Here is a 19,433-nt window from a genome sequence, read left to right on the forward strand (position 1 = left end):
TCTTTTCGTCCCACTCCTATACCTCAAGCCTTGTTTGTCGAGGATGTCGAAAGACAGCCAGACGAGTCTGGCCAATATCCCATGCGTGAAGTTCCGCCAGTGTGGATGCCGGGTAATCCTGGGGCAAACCCCCCGATCCCGCCATTCTTCCAGAGAGTATGGATACATCTCCCATGGAAAAGATCAGAAGTGTTACAGGTGAAGCAATCTTTGCCTGACCCTCGCAAAAATCCTGCAGGGTACTACAAAGAATTATCGCAGCTCGTAGATGCTACGGTAATGAATCTAGCCGATATCGATATGTTATTCGGCAATGTTGTACCGCAACCGGTATGGGCTAAGATTCGTCAGGAAAATCACGCAAACGAATTAGGTGGTGCTTGGGCCGCCATTGTAGCGGCGGATGCTCGACAAGTTGGTGGTGCTAAACCCGAGCAACTGATTACTGACCTTCCTCAAAGAATTATAACATTAATGAAAACTCTTATGCCTGCTATGAGGGTAAATTGGGACAAATTGTCAGCTTGTAAGCAAAAGAAGGACGAGAGTGTTTCCGACTTCTTCACGAGGTTCGAGGAGGCATTCATCGACCATAGTGGCCAGGATATGAGCACTGAGGGTGGTCAAAGATTGTTTGTGGATAAATTTGTTTCGAACTTATTGCCCGATTTGAGCAATAAATTAAAGAATTCGGAAAGTGCATGGGCCGTTTCTACTTCAGCTCAGATATTGGCTACGGCACAATATTATGAGAACAGAGAGAAAGAAGAGAATGACCGTGCTGATAAAAAGACGAAAGAGCTGAAAACTAAAGTATTGCTTCAGCAAGCGTATCCTCCGCGCTCAAATCAGAATAATTCGCAACAAAATAGATCACAGCAGCAATCAAACAGATCTCAAACTCGTAATGACTCCTCTTCCCAAAGATCTTCGTTAGGATACAATCAATGTGCTTATTGTAGACAAGAGGGTCACATTAAATTCAATTGTCCTGTTTTAAACGAACGTAATAGTGGTAACTCATCTAGAGGAGGTTGTGGTGGTTCGCAGCAGGCACCACGTGGTAGAGGTCGTGGAGATCACAATGATCGCTCAGATAACTCATCAAATTCCGATAATTGTTTCGATCAACGTGGATCGTCGCAAGGACGATCTGCGCAGTACAATGTAGACGATTATTACGTCGATCAGGGAACTGACGACAGTAATTACTAGGACAGCCAAAGACAAGGAGAGGGAGTGGTATCAGTTCCGGTTGATCAGAGAGGGCCTTACGTCGCAGTTACTACATCGGGCGTCGTTGAGCCTTTTCTGTTGGACACTGGTGCCGCGAAAAGTTCCATTAAGCATTCGAAACTCCCTGGCGCACCTTTGTCTGGCTTAACAAATGTTTCCGTTGGATTCTCTGGCGCCCCTGTTAGCAATCCAGTTTCACGCCCTTTGCCCCTTAAAATTGGGCCACGTGAGCTAGAAGCTCCGTTGATTTTGACTACGGGTTGTGGTGAAAATCTTTTGGGCCTGGATTTGCTTAAACGTTTGTATGCGACTTTGTATTGTTCTCCTGCGGGTGTAAAGCTTACGTTAGGAGAGAGGGTTGTCTCTCCCATGTATTTGTCCCTCGATAAGCTCCCACCGGAATTGAGTTCTCTTCCTGCGTCTTTATGGGCAACGGGTCCGAACGATGTGGGCCTACTTGATATCTCACCATATGTTGTTCAGTTGAAATCTAATGTGCGATTGCCACGTATTCCCCAATATCGTATCTCCCTTGATGGTGAACGAGCACTGTTAGCGATCATCTATGATTTGATCGAGAAAGATGTTATTGAGGAGACTCGGGGAAACGTGTGCAACAGCCCTGTGCTGCCCATTCTTAAACGTACTGATCCTTCAAAGCCGCCTGTTTATCGCTTTGTTATCGATTTACGGGAGGTGAATAAAATTGTGGTTCCTCAATTCCCTGTTGTGCCTGACATCACGGCGCTACTGACTCTGATTCCAGCTTCTGCATCGTGGTTTTCGGTGATTGACTTGAAAAATGCGTTTTCCAGCATCCCGATTGCCGAAGAGAGCAGAGACCTTTTCGGTTTCTCTCTTGGTGGACGCAGCTTCCGGTTCAAACGCGCTCCTCAGGGCTACTGTGAAAGTCCATCTATTTACAGCCAAGCCTTGAAGGGTCAACTGGATGCGTTTCGGTTGCCGGCTGGTGCGGCTTTAATCCAATACGTCGACGACTTATTGGTAGCTGCTGATACTCAGGATATTTGCAAACTTGCTACGGTGTCGTTGCTGCAACATCTCTGTGAGTTGAATCATAAGGTGTCCCCTTCTAAACTCCAATATTGTTGTCAAGAAGTAACCTATCTAGGTCACTTATTGTCAAAGGAGGGAAGGAGGTTGACCCCAGAGAGAATTGCAGCAATTGCGCGCATGGCTGTGCCAACAACCCAAAGAGATGTGCGTGCCTTTCTAGGTATCACGTCGTACTGCAGGCAATGGATTCCTAATTTTTCATTGCTAGCGAAACCATTGGTGGCTCTTACGTGCAAGGATGTTTCAACTCCTTTACCATGGACGGAAGAATGTCAGAAAAGTTTTTCTGAACTGCGTGATTCATTGTGTTCGGCTCCTGTGTTGGGTACTCCTGACTACAGCAAGCCGTTTACGTTATATGTTCACGAGAGGGAAGGTTGTGCTTTGAGTGTCTTAACGCAACCTTTTGGTGGTAAGCAACGTCCATGTGCATATTTTTCCTCGACCTTGGACCCAGTAGCTAGAGCATTGCCGAGTTGTTTGAGAGCAACTGCGGCAGCTGCGGTCTCCATCCGACAATCAGCAGGATTGGTCATGGATAATATGCTTACGGTGATGGTTCCGCATGCAGTTGATACTCTTTTGAATCGTACGAAAACTCAGCACTTGACGAGTGCGAGGTTGTCTGGGTACGAGTTGACGCTGTTGGCAAGCCACATTCAAATAAAACGTTGTAATGTTCTGAACCCGGCAACTTTGTTACCAATTAGCACAGAGTCAGATGAAGTAGCAGAACATGATTGCTACTTGAGGACAGAGGAGGAAACAAAAGGTCGAGTGGACCTTAAAAACACCCCATTGGAAGATCCGGATGGCACATTGTATGTGGATGGGTCATGTTTTAAGTTGCCGAATGGCGATGTGACTACTGCTTATGCTGTTGTAACGTTCAATACTGTTGTTGAGACTGCAAGGTTGAATCAGAATTCTGCCCAAGCTGCAGAGCTGATCGCTCTTACTAGAGCGTGTGTGTTAGCGAAAGGGAAACGTGTGAATGTGTTTACCGACAGCCAATACGCATTTGGCGTCGCACATAGTTTTGGACGATTGTGGAGAGAGAGAGGTTTCTTGACGTCGCATGGTACGAAGATTCAGCATGGCCAGCTTATGAATGATCTTCTGGATGCACTTACGTTGCCTAAGCAAGTTGCGATTGTTAAATGTAGTGCGCATCGTAAGGTGACGGATGATGTTGGTCGTGGTAATGCGTTTGCGGATGAGACTGCTAAGGGGACTGCCCGGAACCTTAGCACTCGAATGTATGTGACGAGTTCGGTTAGGTGGCCTACAGAATCGAGCATGTGTGAAAACACTATCGAAAGTGTGAAAGAAATTCAGAATGAGGCCACCGAGACTGAAAAGGTGAAGTGGAAAGAAAGTACGGGAAAGTTGGATGCGAATGGTTGTTGGATTGATCTGTCCGATCAGAAAAGATGGATGTTACCGGATGCGTTTGTGCTGGCCGTTGTGACAATGGCGCATGGGTTAGCACATATTAGCGCGAAAGGTATTTGCAAGTTGTTGTCTCCTGTGTGGAAGAATGATGGTATCACGAAATGTGCTGAACGTCTGGTGAAGAATTGTATGGTGTGCATGATGTACAATCCTGGCAAAGGAACCCCAACTCCTCCTGGCAGTTTTGCTCCCCCTTCATGCCCCTTTGAGGTGATTCAATTGGACTTCATCCATATGGAGCGATGCAATAACCTGAAATACGTTTTAGTTGTGGTTTGCGCATTCTCCCGATGGATCGAGGCCTATCCTCTCAAAGACAATACTGCTTTGTCTACTGCGAAAATCCTACTGAAGGAATATTTTCCTCGGTATGGAATGCCTAGAGTCGTGTGGTCAGATAACGGAAGTGAGTTTGTGGATAGTGTGATGAAGAGTGTGTGTAAGGGCCTTGGAATTAATCAGAAATTCCACAGCGCCAATCATCCCCAGTCAGCTGGATTGGTTGAAGGGTACAACGGCACCCTCAAACTAAAGTTAGCGAAGATTCAGGCTACGACTGGTCTTTCGTGGCCTGACGCTTTACCTTTAGCATTACTGTCAACTAGGGCGACTGTACACTCCCGAGTTAGGCTTAGTCCCTATGAAATAGTGTTCGGCCGTCCTGCGAATGTGTGGGGGGTTCCTAGGCCAGGAATGTTCTGTGATCTTGAGTACCCAATGTTGATCGATTATCTTCATGACTTGACTGCTAAACTGAGGTTAATTCACCAACAGGTTTACGACGCATTGCCGACGCAGACGGAGGGTCCAGGCCACCAGCTCCAGCCCGGAGATTGGGTGGTGACGAGAAATTTTTCACGCAAGAATAACCTGGACCCGAGGTTTACTGGACCCTATCAGGTTCTCCTTGCCACGAGGACTGCTGTTCGTCTCGAGGGACGCAAGAATTGGGTGCATGCCACCCATACCAAAAAGGTCCCTATACCTTTGCCGACAGACCCGTGGGTAAGGAGAGGCATTGCGTCAACTGAAACCGAAGGATTGCCGGCGTTTGTACCTTTCAGCGACGCGCAGCTTGTTGGAGAATCCTCAGCGCAGCAGAAAGACATTGTTGAACAATTATCATCAAAAGACTCAAGACCAGAACACCCAACTGATCAGCGGGACGCTGTCTCTTCAACGGATCCTTTGTTTGACGAGCAGACACGTCCTGGGAAAACTCGATACTTTCTACGATCTAGCACTAAAGACTAATAAAAGACCCTGCTTTGCTGTATTGACAACTGCATTATCCCGTTTTCCGTGATCAGTTTTGAACATTCATATTACTGTGAATATTTCTGTATATATATATATTGAGCTTCATTCCTTATACTTTTTGCTTTTACAGCTGAGGGACTTTGTTTTTGCATATATACCTATTGTGCATTAAAGGCCGTAGGGCCGCGCGCGTACTTCCTTCTGGATAGTAGGTCTTGACGCTAGGTTAAAGGCCGTCGGTTCCTGGGAACTCCTAGGGATTGACTATTGCTACACAGAACGAAGTGCGTCAAGAAACGTTGCGGACGGTCGTAGGGAATGGCATTCTCGAAGCTGAATGATTTGGAAGGAGCTCAGGCTCATAGATTTAAGCTGCAGCAACTCAGTCGTACCAAATGTTTTATATTCCAACTGTTTGTATTGTTTTTGACTGCTTCTGCATTATTGGCGGGTGGGGTGTATTACACGATGTCTTACTTCTTACCTTCTGCTACACCTACTCCTACTCCTGACCCTAAACTTACCTCCACTGTTTCTCCTCATTCCTTTCATATGTTACCGGAACACGAACAGGCTAGACGTGTAGAATTCCGCAACAATTCCTTTATTCAGCTCCTTCATCAGCATCAGTTAGTGGTTAACACTACTAATTGTTGGGTGTGTGGGTTGATGCCACATACTACGGATAAGGGAATTCCATATCTGGTGTTACCGTATAGTTCCCAAGGGTCAGCTCGAGCATTTCAAACAATGTTTCGAAGCGCACTGGGTTTCCACCCCATTCGAGAACCACGTTCCCCCTACTCTGGTCCTACCTCGTATCAAAAACCTTTGTCGATAGCAATAGAGGATTTAGATAGTGATATCTATGATCCCTCGCTTATTCCCGAAGAAGAGATACAGGCCTATAGGGTCCTAAGTAGAGGTGAATATAGTGCGTTCACTAGCGAAAAGCAGCTTAAAAGCTCGCCTCCGATATGGGTCGTACCCCACACTGGTAATTTTTGTCTCATGGGTCGTGGCCGAAGATCGCAAGCTCGACTTGGAGCGAGTGCTTGCACTGAAAATTACATTCTGCCGATGTTCTCGTCCCCTGTGTTTCTGGCTGCCAAGGGTACATACTTTATCTGCTATGATCGTGCATATGCATGGTTGCCCGCTGACTTCATGGGCTCATGCTTCATTGCAAATCTGTTGCCTCCGACGTTCACTGTAGATGCCGATTATCATAAGACTAGAGTTGTGCGAGGCGTAATTAGCGAAGAGGATACTGCCGGTCAAGAGGCAGGAGACTTTTTCAAGGGTTTCCTCCCGTTTTGGGGACCTATGGTTAATAGTAGGAACCTGAGACAGTTGACTCGAGTGGTAGAATCGACAGCTAATATTACTGCCAGTGCCCTTGGTAATATCACCACTGAACTTCAGGCGGATAGACTTATGATGTTACAAAACCGTATGGTTTTAGATGTCATCTTAGCAGATCGAGGTGGGGTATGTAAGGTGATCCATTCGAGCTGCTGCATTTTCATTCCAGATAACGCTCCAACTGTCTATCAAGCCATCTCGAGGTTGCATAAGATCTCCGAATCCATACACGTGGATGTAGGGGATTGGACGCTACTTGGGTGGTTTTGGGGCCTGATGTCGACTTGGGGTTGGAAGATTCTGATGATCATCGGAGTCGTTGTGGTGTTCCTGTTCACGTGTTGCCTTTGTGTGCAGTGTGGTCCTGCCTTATGTGGCCTCTGTGCTACAACGTGTATGAGACAACCACCTGTTACCAAGGGGACTCGGTTGGACAGAGCTATGCTACAGCAACATCTAGATGGTCTGATGAATATCGAATATGATTCCGACTAGTGCTTGCCTACATGAGGGCAAAAGGAGCGTCTGAGGTTCCGTGACAATTGTAAGTGGTGTTTTCGACTCGCATGAATATGGTCGAGTCTGGTATCTATGAACCGCAAATGACGAGTTTAGTAAGTGTGCGCAGTTTCCCTGTGCTAACTTAAACCGTTCGTTTGTTATGTGGGTTTTTCATCTGTACCCACGGGTTCCATCTTAGATACGGCATCCATTTTGTCTCTTGCCCTCAAGTAGCCAGCGAACGGACGCTGTCCGCTTCGCGACCCTGGGACTCCCAAGATATTTGCGGAAGACACATGTTCTTTGTAAGTGTCTTTATGACGAGGGGGATGCTACTGTAAAGCAGATGGTGCCGCTCGAGGCTCATCTTGCCGCACGGACTTATTGTCTCAGCCGTGCATCTTATTAGGCACGTCCCTTTGATGCCTGTATCTCGTGTTTCCCGATACCTCCCCTTTTACACCCTTTCCGATCTCCCCACTGTCTCCGTCTTCCTCTGCACCTGTCCTTGTTCCTATTTCGATCTGTTTTACTGCTGATTGGAATTCGCTAATGGTGGGAAGATGGGTTTTTACAGTTGGGAAATCACCAAATGTTTCCGCACTTATGCTCCGGACCTCATGTGTATCAAAGTGACCAAAGCTACCCCTCTGGGGGATAATGGTGGGAACCGGGTTGTAAACTTTTGTGTGTCATGTTGTCCTATGGGTAAAAACTGTATAAAAGGAGCGATCCACAGAACCAATTTGAAGCAGTCTCCCCGAACTACACTCGATGTACTTCCTGTGATTTCTGTGTTCCCTGCAGCAAATAAACCTTGAATCTTTGACGCCGAAGGAAGTGTCCCGTGTCTCTGTCCTTCGTACGCCGGAGCAGGTTACCCACGAAGGTTTCAGGTGTTGTGCCCTGGCACCGCTGGGTATTAAAGAACCCAGTCCTTCAGTGGTTGATATATCATACAACTCTGCTCAACCTGATGCAAATTATTCACACAAACCAGTTTAACTTCTCCTCATGTATGCTAGCCAATTATGAGTTGCTTTCTGCATTTTAACATCTTTTGATATTTGCATGTAATCAATATTTACAAGTGTACCAAAATCAAGCCTTAGTGGGCATATACCATTCCTGCATAGTGTATTTGAAATGCAGGTATCTAAACGCCACAAAACAGTATTCATGATCCAGCCCAAGTGGGTATTCATTGATAGCAGGAGTAATTTAAAAACATGTCATTGTCTTCTAAAATGCATGGTGCTAAAACAAAAAATATGTGAAAAACAAAAATAATTCACATTCATGAACAGTTAAAAACCTAAAGAATGAAAGAAGACTGACTCATTACTGTCACTGATTACAGATGCGTATATAAGCCTTCCTCCATATTCAAACCTTCCAGGATTTTTTTATTTAGCTCTATTATGTAACATGATTCAATCGTCTCGGTTTTTTCCCCATGCTCACCATCCAGTATATTCGATTTGACCGCATCGTTTAGAAAATATGATAGTCCTTGTGCACTTTTATAGTGGTGTTGTTCATGATGTCGTACCAAGGGATAAGTTCTATCCCCATTTTTTTATGGTTCTGAAGTGCTGGAGCACCCGCTTGAGCACCAGCAAGATTTTGCTGCTCACGTACCTCAGGCCACAAGGGCACTGAAGTATGTAGACAGCGAAATCCATCTTGCACATGTATTGCCCCTTAATTTTCTTTTCTCTGTGAGAGAGTCCTGATTTATAAATGGTGGTGTTTTTGCCATGGACACAAGCTTTGCATTTTATGCATTTTATAAATCCTTCTCTTCTGCCCAACCACGTGGAGACTGTCATCTTAGGTTTAGATACCGGTGACATGGTATCCAGTATTGGGGTATCTTTCATAGATTCACATGCCTGAATCATTCCCCGTCGCCGAGGCGGGAGTCCCACGGTAATTATATATACAAAAGCAATGCCTTAGAATAATCTGTAGTAGGCTGACAAGACTATAGGCCCAAAAAGACCCAAAACTTAGCAGCCTATCTACCTCATTATATGAAAAGAACTGAAAGTAGTCACCAACCAAACAGCTGCCCCAGCACCGTCTAGAACCTTCCCAGCAGAAGCAGTTCTCCTCAGATTTTCCCAGCACAAGTGAGAAGTATGTATCCCTAATAAAGAACTGTTCTGCCGGGGAGGAGGGTGGGTGCATGTGAATCTATGAAAGATACCAATACTGGATAACCGTAGTTACAGGTAAGTAACTTTTTTTCTTATCCAGTATTGGGGTATCTTTCATAGATTCACATGCCTGAATCAGAATAGCAAGCAGTAAACTCATATCTGTCGTTTGCGGAAGGTGGGAGACAAAGCGTAATTCTATATATTCCCACTCATCCAGAAGGTTATAGAGCACTAGAAATGTAAATATACATAATTGCAGAAAACCTTCTAAAAAGAATTATATTCAGATAACATATTTTATATTTAAACAGCATTTGACAAGCAAAACATTACAGTGTATTATGCATACTCGTATGTCATGAATAGAATATGAGAGACCCTTAAAAGTCTAACCTTAATGAAGAAAATGCTGTAGCTCCGCTTGTCCCACTGCTGTATCATCTTGTGATGCCGATTGCAAGCAGTAATGCTTTGTAAAGGTATGGACACTCTTCCATGCCGCAGCTCGGCAAATGTCTACCGGCAATGTCTATGAAAGATACCAATACTGGATAACCGTAGTTACAGGGAAGTAACGTGTTTTCTTACTCGCTAACATTTGTTTAAAAGATTTGGCACGTCTGAAAGTTATTTGAGGTCTTCTCTGCACTAGTTTTCCTAAGATAGGATCGTTACGTATCATAAGCCAGTGCTTGGACAGAATGTCTCTCACATTTTTATGTTGTGTATTATATGTAGTGACTATCGGGCATTGAATTTTATTTTCACTTTCCAACTTCTTTTGCACTTTACTTTTGTTGAAAAGGATTTCTTCCCTTGACTTTCTATTTGCTTTATAGATGGCTGATTTTATACAATCTCCTGAATAGCCTCTTGATTTAAAACGTACTTTCAAAACTTCAATTTTTTTATTTAGCCTCTCTTGATCACTACAATTACGCATACTGTGCAGGCATTCCCCATAGCGGATGCTTCTGATTAAATTCTTAGGATAGAAACTCGTTGCACGAAGCAATGTATTTCCCGCTGTAGGTTTGTGGTACAACATTGTTTCTAATTTTCCTTCATTTGTATATACTGTTAGATCAAGACAATGTACACTAGTTGCACTAATGGTTCTAGTGAATTTCGGATTTAGATTGTTGATTTAGAGTTTTTTAATAAAATAATTTAGTGACTTTTCTGAGGCTTTTCCACACAATGAACTGATCGTCGATGAATCGACTCCAGTGCATGATGTTATATTGCCACTATTCTGGGTATATCATCTGGACCACCTGCTCCTCCCACCAGCCCATATGCAGATTTGCATAGCTGGGGCGAAGCAGGTGCCCATAACTGTGCCGCATATTTGATTAAACAATTCACCATTGAGAAGAAAATAGTTGTTTTTCAGGCATGTGGATACCATTGCAATAACCATTTGTGTGTGAGAATGTTAAAGGTCTACCTCCTAAAAAATGTTTGACGGCATTCAGACCATCATCATGCCTGATTCTGGTGTATAATGTGGCTACATCAATTGTTGCCAGTAAAAAATCTTATTCCCATGGGAGATCATACACCCGCTTTAGAAAATCCCCTGTGTCCTGTATATATGATGGAACCAAAGGACAGAGGAATGAATCAACAAACATGAATGTGTTCTACAGGGCGCTACCCATAGCTGAAATTATAGGGCACCCCGGTGGATTTTCAGGGTCTTTATGCACCTTAGGAATCAAGTACATAACTGGTATTACAGGATTAATGATTTTTAAAAACATTAGTTCTTCATACGTAATCAAACATTGAATATGCCATTCCTGTAATTGTGCATTGTAAAGGCGGTGACTGGTGATCATAGCATCTTCAGCAACCCTAACATAATCTAAACGGTTATTTAGTTGCTTATATGCTTCACTTAGGTATTGTTGTTTCCCCCATAATACAACATTCCCACCCTTATCTGCATTACGCATAATACATTCTATTTGATGAACGTTTATTGACCGGGCAGTATAATCTCTCTGTCTCTGTGACATTATTCTATGTTTCTTGCTTGTACTTTTGTATAAACTTTTCAATTCATTAGTTACCAGCTCATTGTAAATGTCCACAGAGTCTAGTTGACATGGGTGTAAATCTCAAAATATTTCTGAAGCTTGTCGGAGCATTGCTTGCAATGACTATGCTTTGTGCTTCAGCTAGAATTGTTGCTTGTTCAATCGTGGTCTGCGTATCGATCCTCTGTACTCAAAGTGTTTATTTCAGTATCTTCTTCAAGCTGCCTTAAGTCCAACATCAGATTCATGTCATTCACCACAAGGTCCCCTGATTGGACATCGATAATATTAGTCACACGTGTAGATGGTATCTGTGCTTGTTTTTGATTAAATGCAAAGTGTTTTTTTAACTTCAGAGTTCGAACAAATTTGAAGACGTCAACTCTTGTTTTTACGTAATCAAAATCATGTTCTTTTCATTTTCTGTTAATGTAATATACGTCAGATTGATGATTCAAGCTTTAATACCAGCATTTACTTCTTGGTCTGCTTGTTCTTGGCACTCCCTGAGTTGCCTGAGTTGTTTTGTGCCTTTGCGTCTCTGTTGCCTCTGCCCCTGCCTCTTCCTCTTTGAGGCTTTGTGCTGTTTGTGAATGTCCTGGGGCGGAGGTTGAACCTCCTTTCATGCTGTAAAAAACCGAACTCTTCAATTACAGAGTGGGCAGGTCCTGCTGTTGGCCCACTAGGCGCTCCTCTGCATCCGTATCAAGCTCAGAGCTTTGAATACTACTTAATTATGATCTAATGTTGATTTACCACCAGCATCCATTTTTTGTCCATGAAGAGTTTCAATTTTTTTCCGCAAAAGTATAGATTTGTCCTCGGTCATAGTTAATCTTGTCGCGCAAAAACATTTGAACTTTCCTTTCTTTAATAGACTCTACGAGCTTGCACAGTCGTTCCTTCATTTCTGTTTTGAACTTGATAATTGTCTCTTGTCTACTTCTTTATCCAGCATTCAGAGAATTTTATCAATTTCTTCAAGAATGTTTTGACGATCAATGTCGGCATATTTAATTAGGATCGCAAGCATTCTTTGCGAGGACTCTTGGTTGTTGTTCACCCATTCTCGAAGCGATTGGAGTCCTCGTATGGGGGAGCCACAAAAATTCGGAGGCCTCTAGGAAAGTTTAACTTCCTAATAACGCTGCGGGATTTAGATTCCCACATTTTAGATAATTCCGCTTGTTTCAGTTTCTCCAGTCTTCTCCGACGAGCTGTTGTATTTATTTATTTATTTATTTATTTAAGGGTTTTATATATCGCTAGCCAGACCTGGAGGTATCGGAGCACTTTCGCAGCAGCACAAAAGGAGGGTGTCGGGGATTTCCAAGTGAGAAGGACGTATGATGAAGGCACACGCCACGCCGAAATGCATTATGCCCTGTTGGTCCAATAAAGAGCTTCTCATGGATTCCCCTGTGTGGCCTCTGCTTCTTCTACTTGGAGAAGGTTTGTGTGTGTATATGTATTTATATATATATATATATATATATATATATATATATATATATATATATATATATATCCACACAAACCTCCTCCCAACAGGGCATAATGCATTTCAGCGTGGAGTGTGTGTGTATATATATATATATATATATATAACCCGTCAATGTTAAAAGAATGGGCACAAAATAATTTAGAAGCTTCTATGAATTCAGTACGCATCCTCATTAAATACGCAGCTATCGACCGTTTGGAAATTCTAAAAGAAATCGAGAATATAGCGGAAGAATTGAAGAAATCTGCAAGGGTCGAGTTTATTAAAACTTCAAGAATTGCTATAGACGAGAGGCTGCGTAAACATGAGGAAAAAATAAAACATCGGAAAGCCCATAAATTTGCCTGGGATGAGTCCGACTATAATAACGGACAAACATTCACATTCGCTCGTAAATACAATAAGGAGAACCGAAAGAAATTTGGTGAGAAAAAAGAAAAAGACAATGAGGAGGCAAATGCACATAAATCAGCTGCAATGGAAGGAGCAGCTGCGGAAAACTCTAGTTTTGATTCGGTTTCAGTTACCAGCGAATCTAGCATTGAAAGTGGGGAAAGACAAACACCAGCAACTGTGCTTAATATGGGCGAGGAATTGAATTTTTTAGTGGCAGAGAGACTACGTTCTTTGATACCGAGAAAGGACAACAAACAACAAAAAATACAAGAAAAAACAAACGAAGAAAAGAAAGACGAAAAAAGTGCAAACAAAGGTGGAAAAAACAAAAAGAAAAGCAATTAGACACAGAAAAAGTAGATTTGGATAAAACCATCATCAATCTGTCCAATGTACCCCTGTCTAGCGCGGAAAAAGAAATTGTCACTCGGTCTCAATTTTTGTCCCGGCCAATCATTTAATTACAGCTCCACGAGAGTTGACATCTTCAGGTTTGTCAGAAAACTTAAATTAAGGAAATACTTTGCCTTAAAAAATAATAAAGATAAAAATAATGAATATCAGAATGACATCTACACTCATGTAGACAGTTTGGGTATCAAAGCGGCGGATATACCAACATATTTGGATGATTGTGTGGTGGAAGATATCAAAAAATTAAACATACAAGTACAGTCCAAAAGGATGAAAAGGAAAAAACATATCCAGCAAAAGAAAAGAGACTATGCCAAACTTATGAGAAAATTGGGGGAGAACAATGAAATCATCATCAAATAATCTGACAAGGGCGGCAATTTAGTAATCTGGCCCCGAGAGGAGTACATCAAAGAGGCGAAACGTCAACTTAAAAATGTTGACTGCTACGAGCTGTCCAACATCAAAAACTATAATACGGCCATTGAATCTCTTAAAAAAGTGTTGATGCAATTGCGTAGAGATGGACTAATATCTAATGATGAATTTAAATTTATGTATAATGACAATCCAATTGTGCCGGTTCTTTATTTAATACCGAAAGTACATAAAGGTGTTTCTCCCATCCCTGGCAGACCTATCATTTCTGCTATAGGGAGTGTAGCGGAACAGGCTGGTCAATATGTGGATTTTTTCCTACAGAATCTTGTTAAATCCCTGCCTAGCTACATTAAGGATACTGGGGATTTTCTCAGTAAAGTGGAAAATATGCGATGGTCAGGAGAAATGTATCTTATCTCATTAGACATTGAGTCTTTATATACCAGCATTGACCACCAGGCAGGGCTTAAAGCAGTAAAATTCTTTTTGGACCAAAGACCGTGCGAGTTTCATCAGCACAACAAGGCTTTAATCAATTTAATGAGCTGGTGCCTTAACAATAATTTCTTTCTTTTTGGGAAGGAATTATTTAAACAACTGAGGGTTGTGGCAATGGGAGCCTGCTTCTCCCCCAGCTATGCGTGCTTGCACGTTGGCTGGTGGGAGGAGCAGGTTCTCAAAAAGGACTATTCCTCTATCTTTGACACTAACATCAAATACTTCCTTAGGTATATTGATGATATTTTCATCGTATGGCAAGGAAGTAAAGAAAAGGCAGTAGAGTTCATAGACAACATCAATGTGAATAATTTAAATCTCCACTTCACCTCCCACATTGATAACTCTAGTATAGAGTTCCTGGATGTTAATTTATATGTGGTAGATGGAAGGGTAGAAAGTAGCCTTATTCAGAAAACCCACTGCGGGCAATGTAACACTTGCCGCCTCCAGTGCACATCCTAGGCACCTTGTTGCCAGCATCCCTTATGGAGAGCTTTTGCGCCTCAAAAGGATATGCAGCACTGACATTGAATACAATGCTTGTGCTGCAGAATCCATACAACGAATGAGAGCAAGAGGCTATTCGGATAAAATACTGACAACAGCACTCACTAAAACCGCTCTCAGATCCCGAGCCAGTCTGTTACCACCACCTAGAGAGGAAATAGTTGATCCTAATGACTCTCCTGAACTGATAGCCACTTCCGAGATGGACAAATATGATCAATGCCCAAGACTGATAACCGCGTACAGTGAAAATGAACGGAAAATCAGATCTATTGTGAACAAGAACTGGGCGATAGTCTTAACTGATCCCGTGTTAAGAATGAATTTACCCCCCAGCCCTACTATTACATTTAGCAGAGCAGGGAACATGGAATCTGTATTGGATCCAACTAGTCCTGAAATAAGAACTAAACCAGACAAGCTCAAACCCAAATCAGGTTTTTATAAATGTTCCACATGCCGGGCATGTAGATTTGGGGTGAACAAAACTGAATATCTGACTCCATTCTGTCCAACACCACAAAAAATAATGGGGAATTATAATTGTAAGACTGAATTCGCAGTCTACGTTCTCACATGTACCTGTGGCCTCAATTATATTGGAAGCACCAAGCTACAGGTGCATGTGAGAATTTTACAGCATTTACGTGCAATTTTGCACAGTGACGCTAATTATCCTGTGGCACGCCACTTCAAACAGATGCATGGAAACAACTTATCCTGTTTACAATATTACGTGGTATCCTCCGTCCCAAAACAACGCAGAGGAGGAAACAGAGAGGCATTACTCAGAAGATTAGAGACCAAGTTCATTCTCAACTTCGATAGTAAATGTCTAAATGGACTCAATAACACGGAAGACATGTACACCTGTCTTTAATCAATTGTTGCCGCATGATCTGATAATAATTGCACGTATTCTAAAATTAACTATTGATCTGATTGCAAATATCCTACAATGTGTAGGTTTTTAACAATTGGTTTTTGTAAGGAGATCTAGGGCTCCCTTCATTAAGTATAGGAGAGTTGTTAACATTTACCTTGCCAATTTGCACTATGATCAGGAAAAAGTACAGTGGTTTGTGTACTGAAGATGGGGAAGATGTAGATGCCATGGACATGTTTCTTGGTTTCAAACTGAATCTAATATCTGATGTCACAACCTATTTCTTTCTTCTTTTTCTGCCTTATTTCAAAATTTACTTATATTTTGAAATTATTTTATCCTGCACTATTTCTTGCACAGAAAAAAAGTATTGCTGCTATGCTCTATGTTGCACATTCTTTTTAACCAGTGTCATGATTGAAGCAAGTTTTTCTATGCATTTATGCAGTTAGGAAGGTCGAGTTTTTCTTGTACATAACATTCCATATATGGATTCATCCAATAATATATATATATATGTAAAACAAGACTTTACAAGGAATGGATTGTAAATAATTATGCAATCGAATTGTGATTACGATATTGGAAAATAATAATTTTTTGCCTTTTTTATGAAATATGAACAAAAGGGTTGATATCATTATAATTGGGTAGTAATGCAAGTGTTATTTAAGTTTGTAACATTTGAAAAATTGAGCCCATGTAGAAAGTCGTTTAGTCTGTCTACTAGCTTTATGGTGAACTTGCTGACCATGTGACCTGAGTAGGAAGGGCATAACATTTAAATGGCCACAACCCAAAACAGTCTTTATGTGATCAAGGGCTCTCGAGCCCGAAACGCGTCATCTGTCGATTGCTGCTGTGATAAGGTTGAATAAATAACATCTTGCCTACAAAGAAGTGGTTCGCTTCTCCTTCTTCGCCTCCGAGGCTTTGGTGGAAGTGGTCGGAGTATTCGTTTTGATATATATATATATTTATATATATATATATATATATATATATATATATATATATATATATATATATATATATATATATATATATATATATATATATATATATATATATATAATTTTTTTTTTTTTAACAGGAGGTACTTTTTATTTTTGTTTTTAACTGTGAAGCACAGGAGGTACTGTTTTTTATAGTTGTCATACTAAACCTGATGATTTCCACACACAGTAAATATTCTATTTTTATCTTCCAGACATAAAGTGGAGAGGCAGGTGTTACCTGCCCAAATTAAACCTGATTTCCACGTGCCAATAAATTAGCTATGTTATTCCCTCTCTAGTTCAGTTTAAGGAAACCTAAGTTATTTCCAAAGAATAAAACCTTGGGCAGCCACATACTACTCATGAAAGAACGGTTCACCTTCCACCCCTTCACAATACCAGTCTACTTCAGCATTTTTGTAAGGAAAACTGAACCTTTATACTTCCAGACCTATTTATTGCTGTATCCCAAGGTTATTATGAAAAAAAAAATATTTGACAAATGGCAGGAAACGGGGAGAGGATGTGGCTTAACTGCTAGAGCGACCGACTTTGAAGCTGGGGAACCAAGTTCATGTCTGTCGAGTTGTGATTCTAGGCAAATCATTTAATCTCCCTGTGCCTAAAAAAAAAATATATATATATCAGTCTGTAATGGAGCTGGTGCCCATGTAAAGCGCTCCGATACCTTTGAGTCGAGTTCGTGCTATATGAAACTACGAAAAAAAATAATAATAATTTTAAGGAAGACTGTTTTCAGTAAATGAAATTCTGCTGAATTGCCTCATCCATTTGAGTTTTCAATTTTTATTTTTCATTTGTTGAAGAGACCATTACAGCTTGTGTCTCATTGTTTGCTTCAGCCTCAGCCTGCCGGTCCATGGGAACAGCCTTCAGAGCCAGCTTTCATTCAGACTGCACTGCCTTGTCCCCCGTGTAAGGTTCCTATACCAACGTAAGTATATTGAAACACTGGATCTGCTCAGAAGTTTTTGTATTAAATGTACGCCCGTAAAAATCTGTTGTGCTTGTGATCTTAGTTATTACTAAAACAAGGGCCCTTATCCGTGCTTAATTTGTAAAATTCACCGGCTCAGATTTAGCACTGGTCCTCATTAATTAAAGGAAAATGGGGCTACTCCCAGCACTAATTATCATACAAACCCGTGGGGTTTCTTACAGCTGTTTCTGTTAAGGGAGGAGAAATACTGCCATGCTGGGGTGCTGCTGGTGTAAAAGAAATGCACTACTGCTGGTGTCCCTGTAGCGGAACAATGCCAATAGGTCTGGATTTAATGTACCGAGACATTCAGAGAAAGGAATAGACAAGGCAGCATTTGTGCCTACTTGTCTTAGCACCAAAGTAAGTTGCATCACTTACTCTGCATTCATAAAATGCACACCACTCACACTACACTCACTTAGGCACAGTATAGTCTGGGACTACCGGTCACCCCCTCCCCGCCAAGCAACCACCACCTCAATCCAGCAAGTAACTTAGACAGGCGATGAGTTTCTTTGGAAGGCTGGGGGTCTCAAGACCCCCCGGCCGTATTTATTAAAATATGAAAACAAATTAAAATTGTTAAAATAAACATTATTTACACAATCAATAATATGCAAAATTCTGAGATTAGATTTACATCAACGTAGACAGGTATGAAGGGCTAACCTTAACAAATGTCTAATACAGCGTGTTCCTAACCGAATCTAACATCCTACGTATGAATTTTGTTTCCTAACAATTTTGGGCCTATGGCAAGGTCGTTGACCGGTGTCAGATCCTTATTACCAGCTACGCCCTCACGTATTAGTGCGCATGCGCAACCGGGCCTGGTTACCGGGAGAGTACGTCCCTCTCCTGGTTACCCAGTACGCTCCGTGAACTCCATTAAACGAAAAAGGAGGGCCCTTTCACTCACGCCACTTTATGACGTCATAGTGTATGTGCGGGATGGCTATTACGAAAGTCTTACTCCCTCCCCCGCACCCTTCCGAACAAGCGGATATCCTGCCCCTGAAGTTCTAGGAGAGACCATTGGCCCCTCCCCCTGGGCGACCCCATTCGAGAATGGTGCCGCCCCCTAAGGAACTTAAATTGCTGCTCACCGATCAGGACCTTACCGCCTGACCAAGGATTACAATAAATACGACAATATGACGCCTGTGAAAGGGAAAAAAAGGCCTATGGAGAAAACCAAATATAACATTTACAAAATACCAAACTGTTCACATTCACCAATATTGGCTGTACCAAAAGGGGAAAAAAGGCCTAACGAATTCATTTGCGACATATTTACAGTGCAAGTACACTCCAGGATAATAACAACTAACGTCCAACTGAACTGCTGTTTTAAGGGATGGTGGGTGGGAAAATTATTTGGCCCCCAGCAGAGTTGCGAGGAGCAAGCCTGGGGAGCGCGGGTGAAAGGGGGCACCTCCCGCGCTCCCCCGGCCTTTAAACCTTCTAGACCCCCCCTTGACCCGGAAGCACTTTGCCGCATCCGGGTCAACAGCGGGGGCCAGCACCAATCCGTGATGGGGCGCCCCTGGTCGCGTCATCGAGCCGCGACCCGCCAAAGGGGTGTGGGCACGCCCCATCACCGATGATACAGGGGAAGGGGGGAGCCGGGCCCCACCATAAGTTTGTGGGAGCCGAGCGGCCCCCCTTACCTTGCTCAGCCTATATTCAAACACTACTCAGGCTGCACTCACAGAGCGCTCAGCCTGCACCAGCCTAGT

At 42.4% G+C, this 19,433-nt stretch overlaps 1 protein-coding gene across 1 annotated transcript in view; it reads left to right on the forward strand.

Moving 5' to 3' along the window:
• The window catches only part of NFXL1 (nuclear transcription factor, X-box binding like 1), a 680,877-nt gene that overhangs the window by 364,359 nt on the left and 297,085 nt on the right, over positions 1 to 19,433 (forward strand). The window contains exon 15 of the mRNA XM_086962681.1: positions 17,555 to 17,646. Within this exon, the coding sequence (XP_086818807.1) occupies positions 17,555 to 17,646 (92 nt within the window). The remainder of the gene's footprint in view (positions 1 to 17,554; positions 17,647 to 19,433) is intronic.

Source organism: Lissotriton vulgaris, chromosome 3_1, assembly GCF_964263255.1.
Source record: "Lissotriton vulgaris chromosome 3_1, aLisVul1.2, whole genome shotgun sequence".
Classification (NCBI taxonomy): Eukaryota; Metazoa; Chordata; class Amphibia; order Caudata; family Salamandridae; genus Lissotriton; species Lissotriton vulgaris.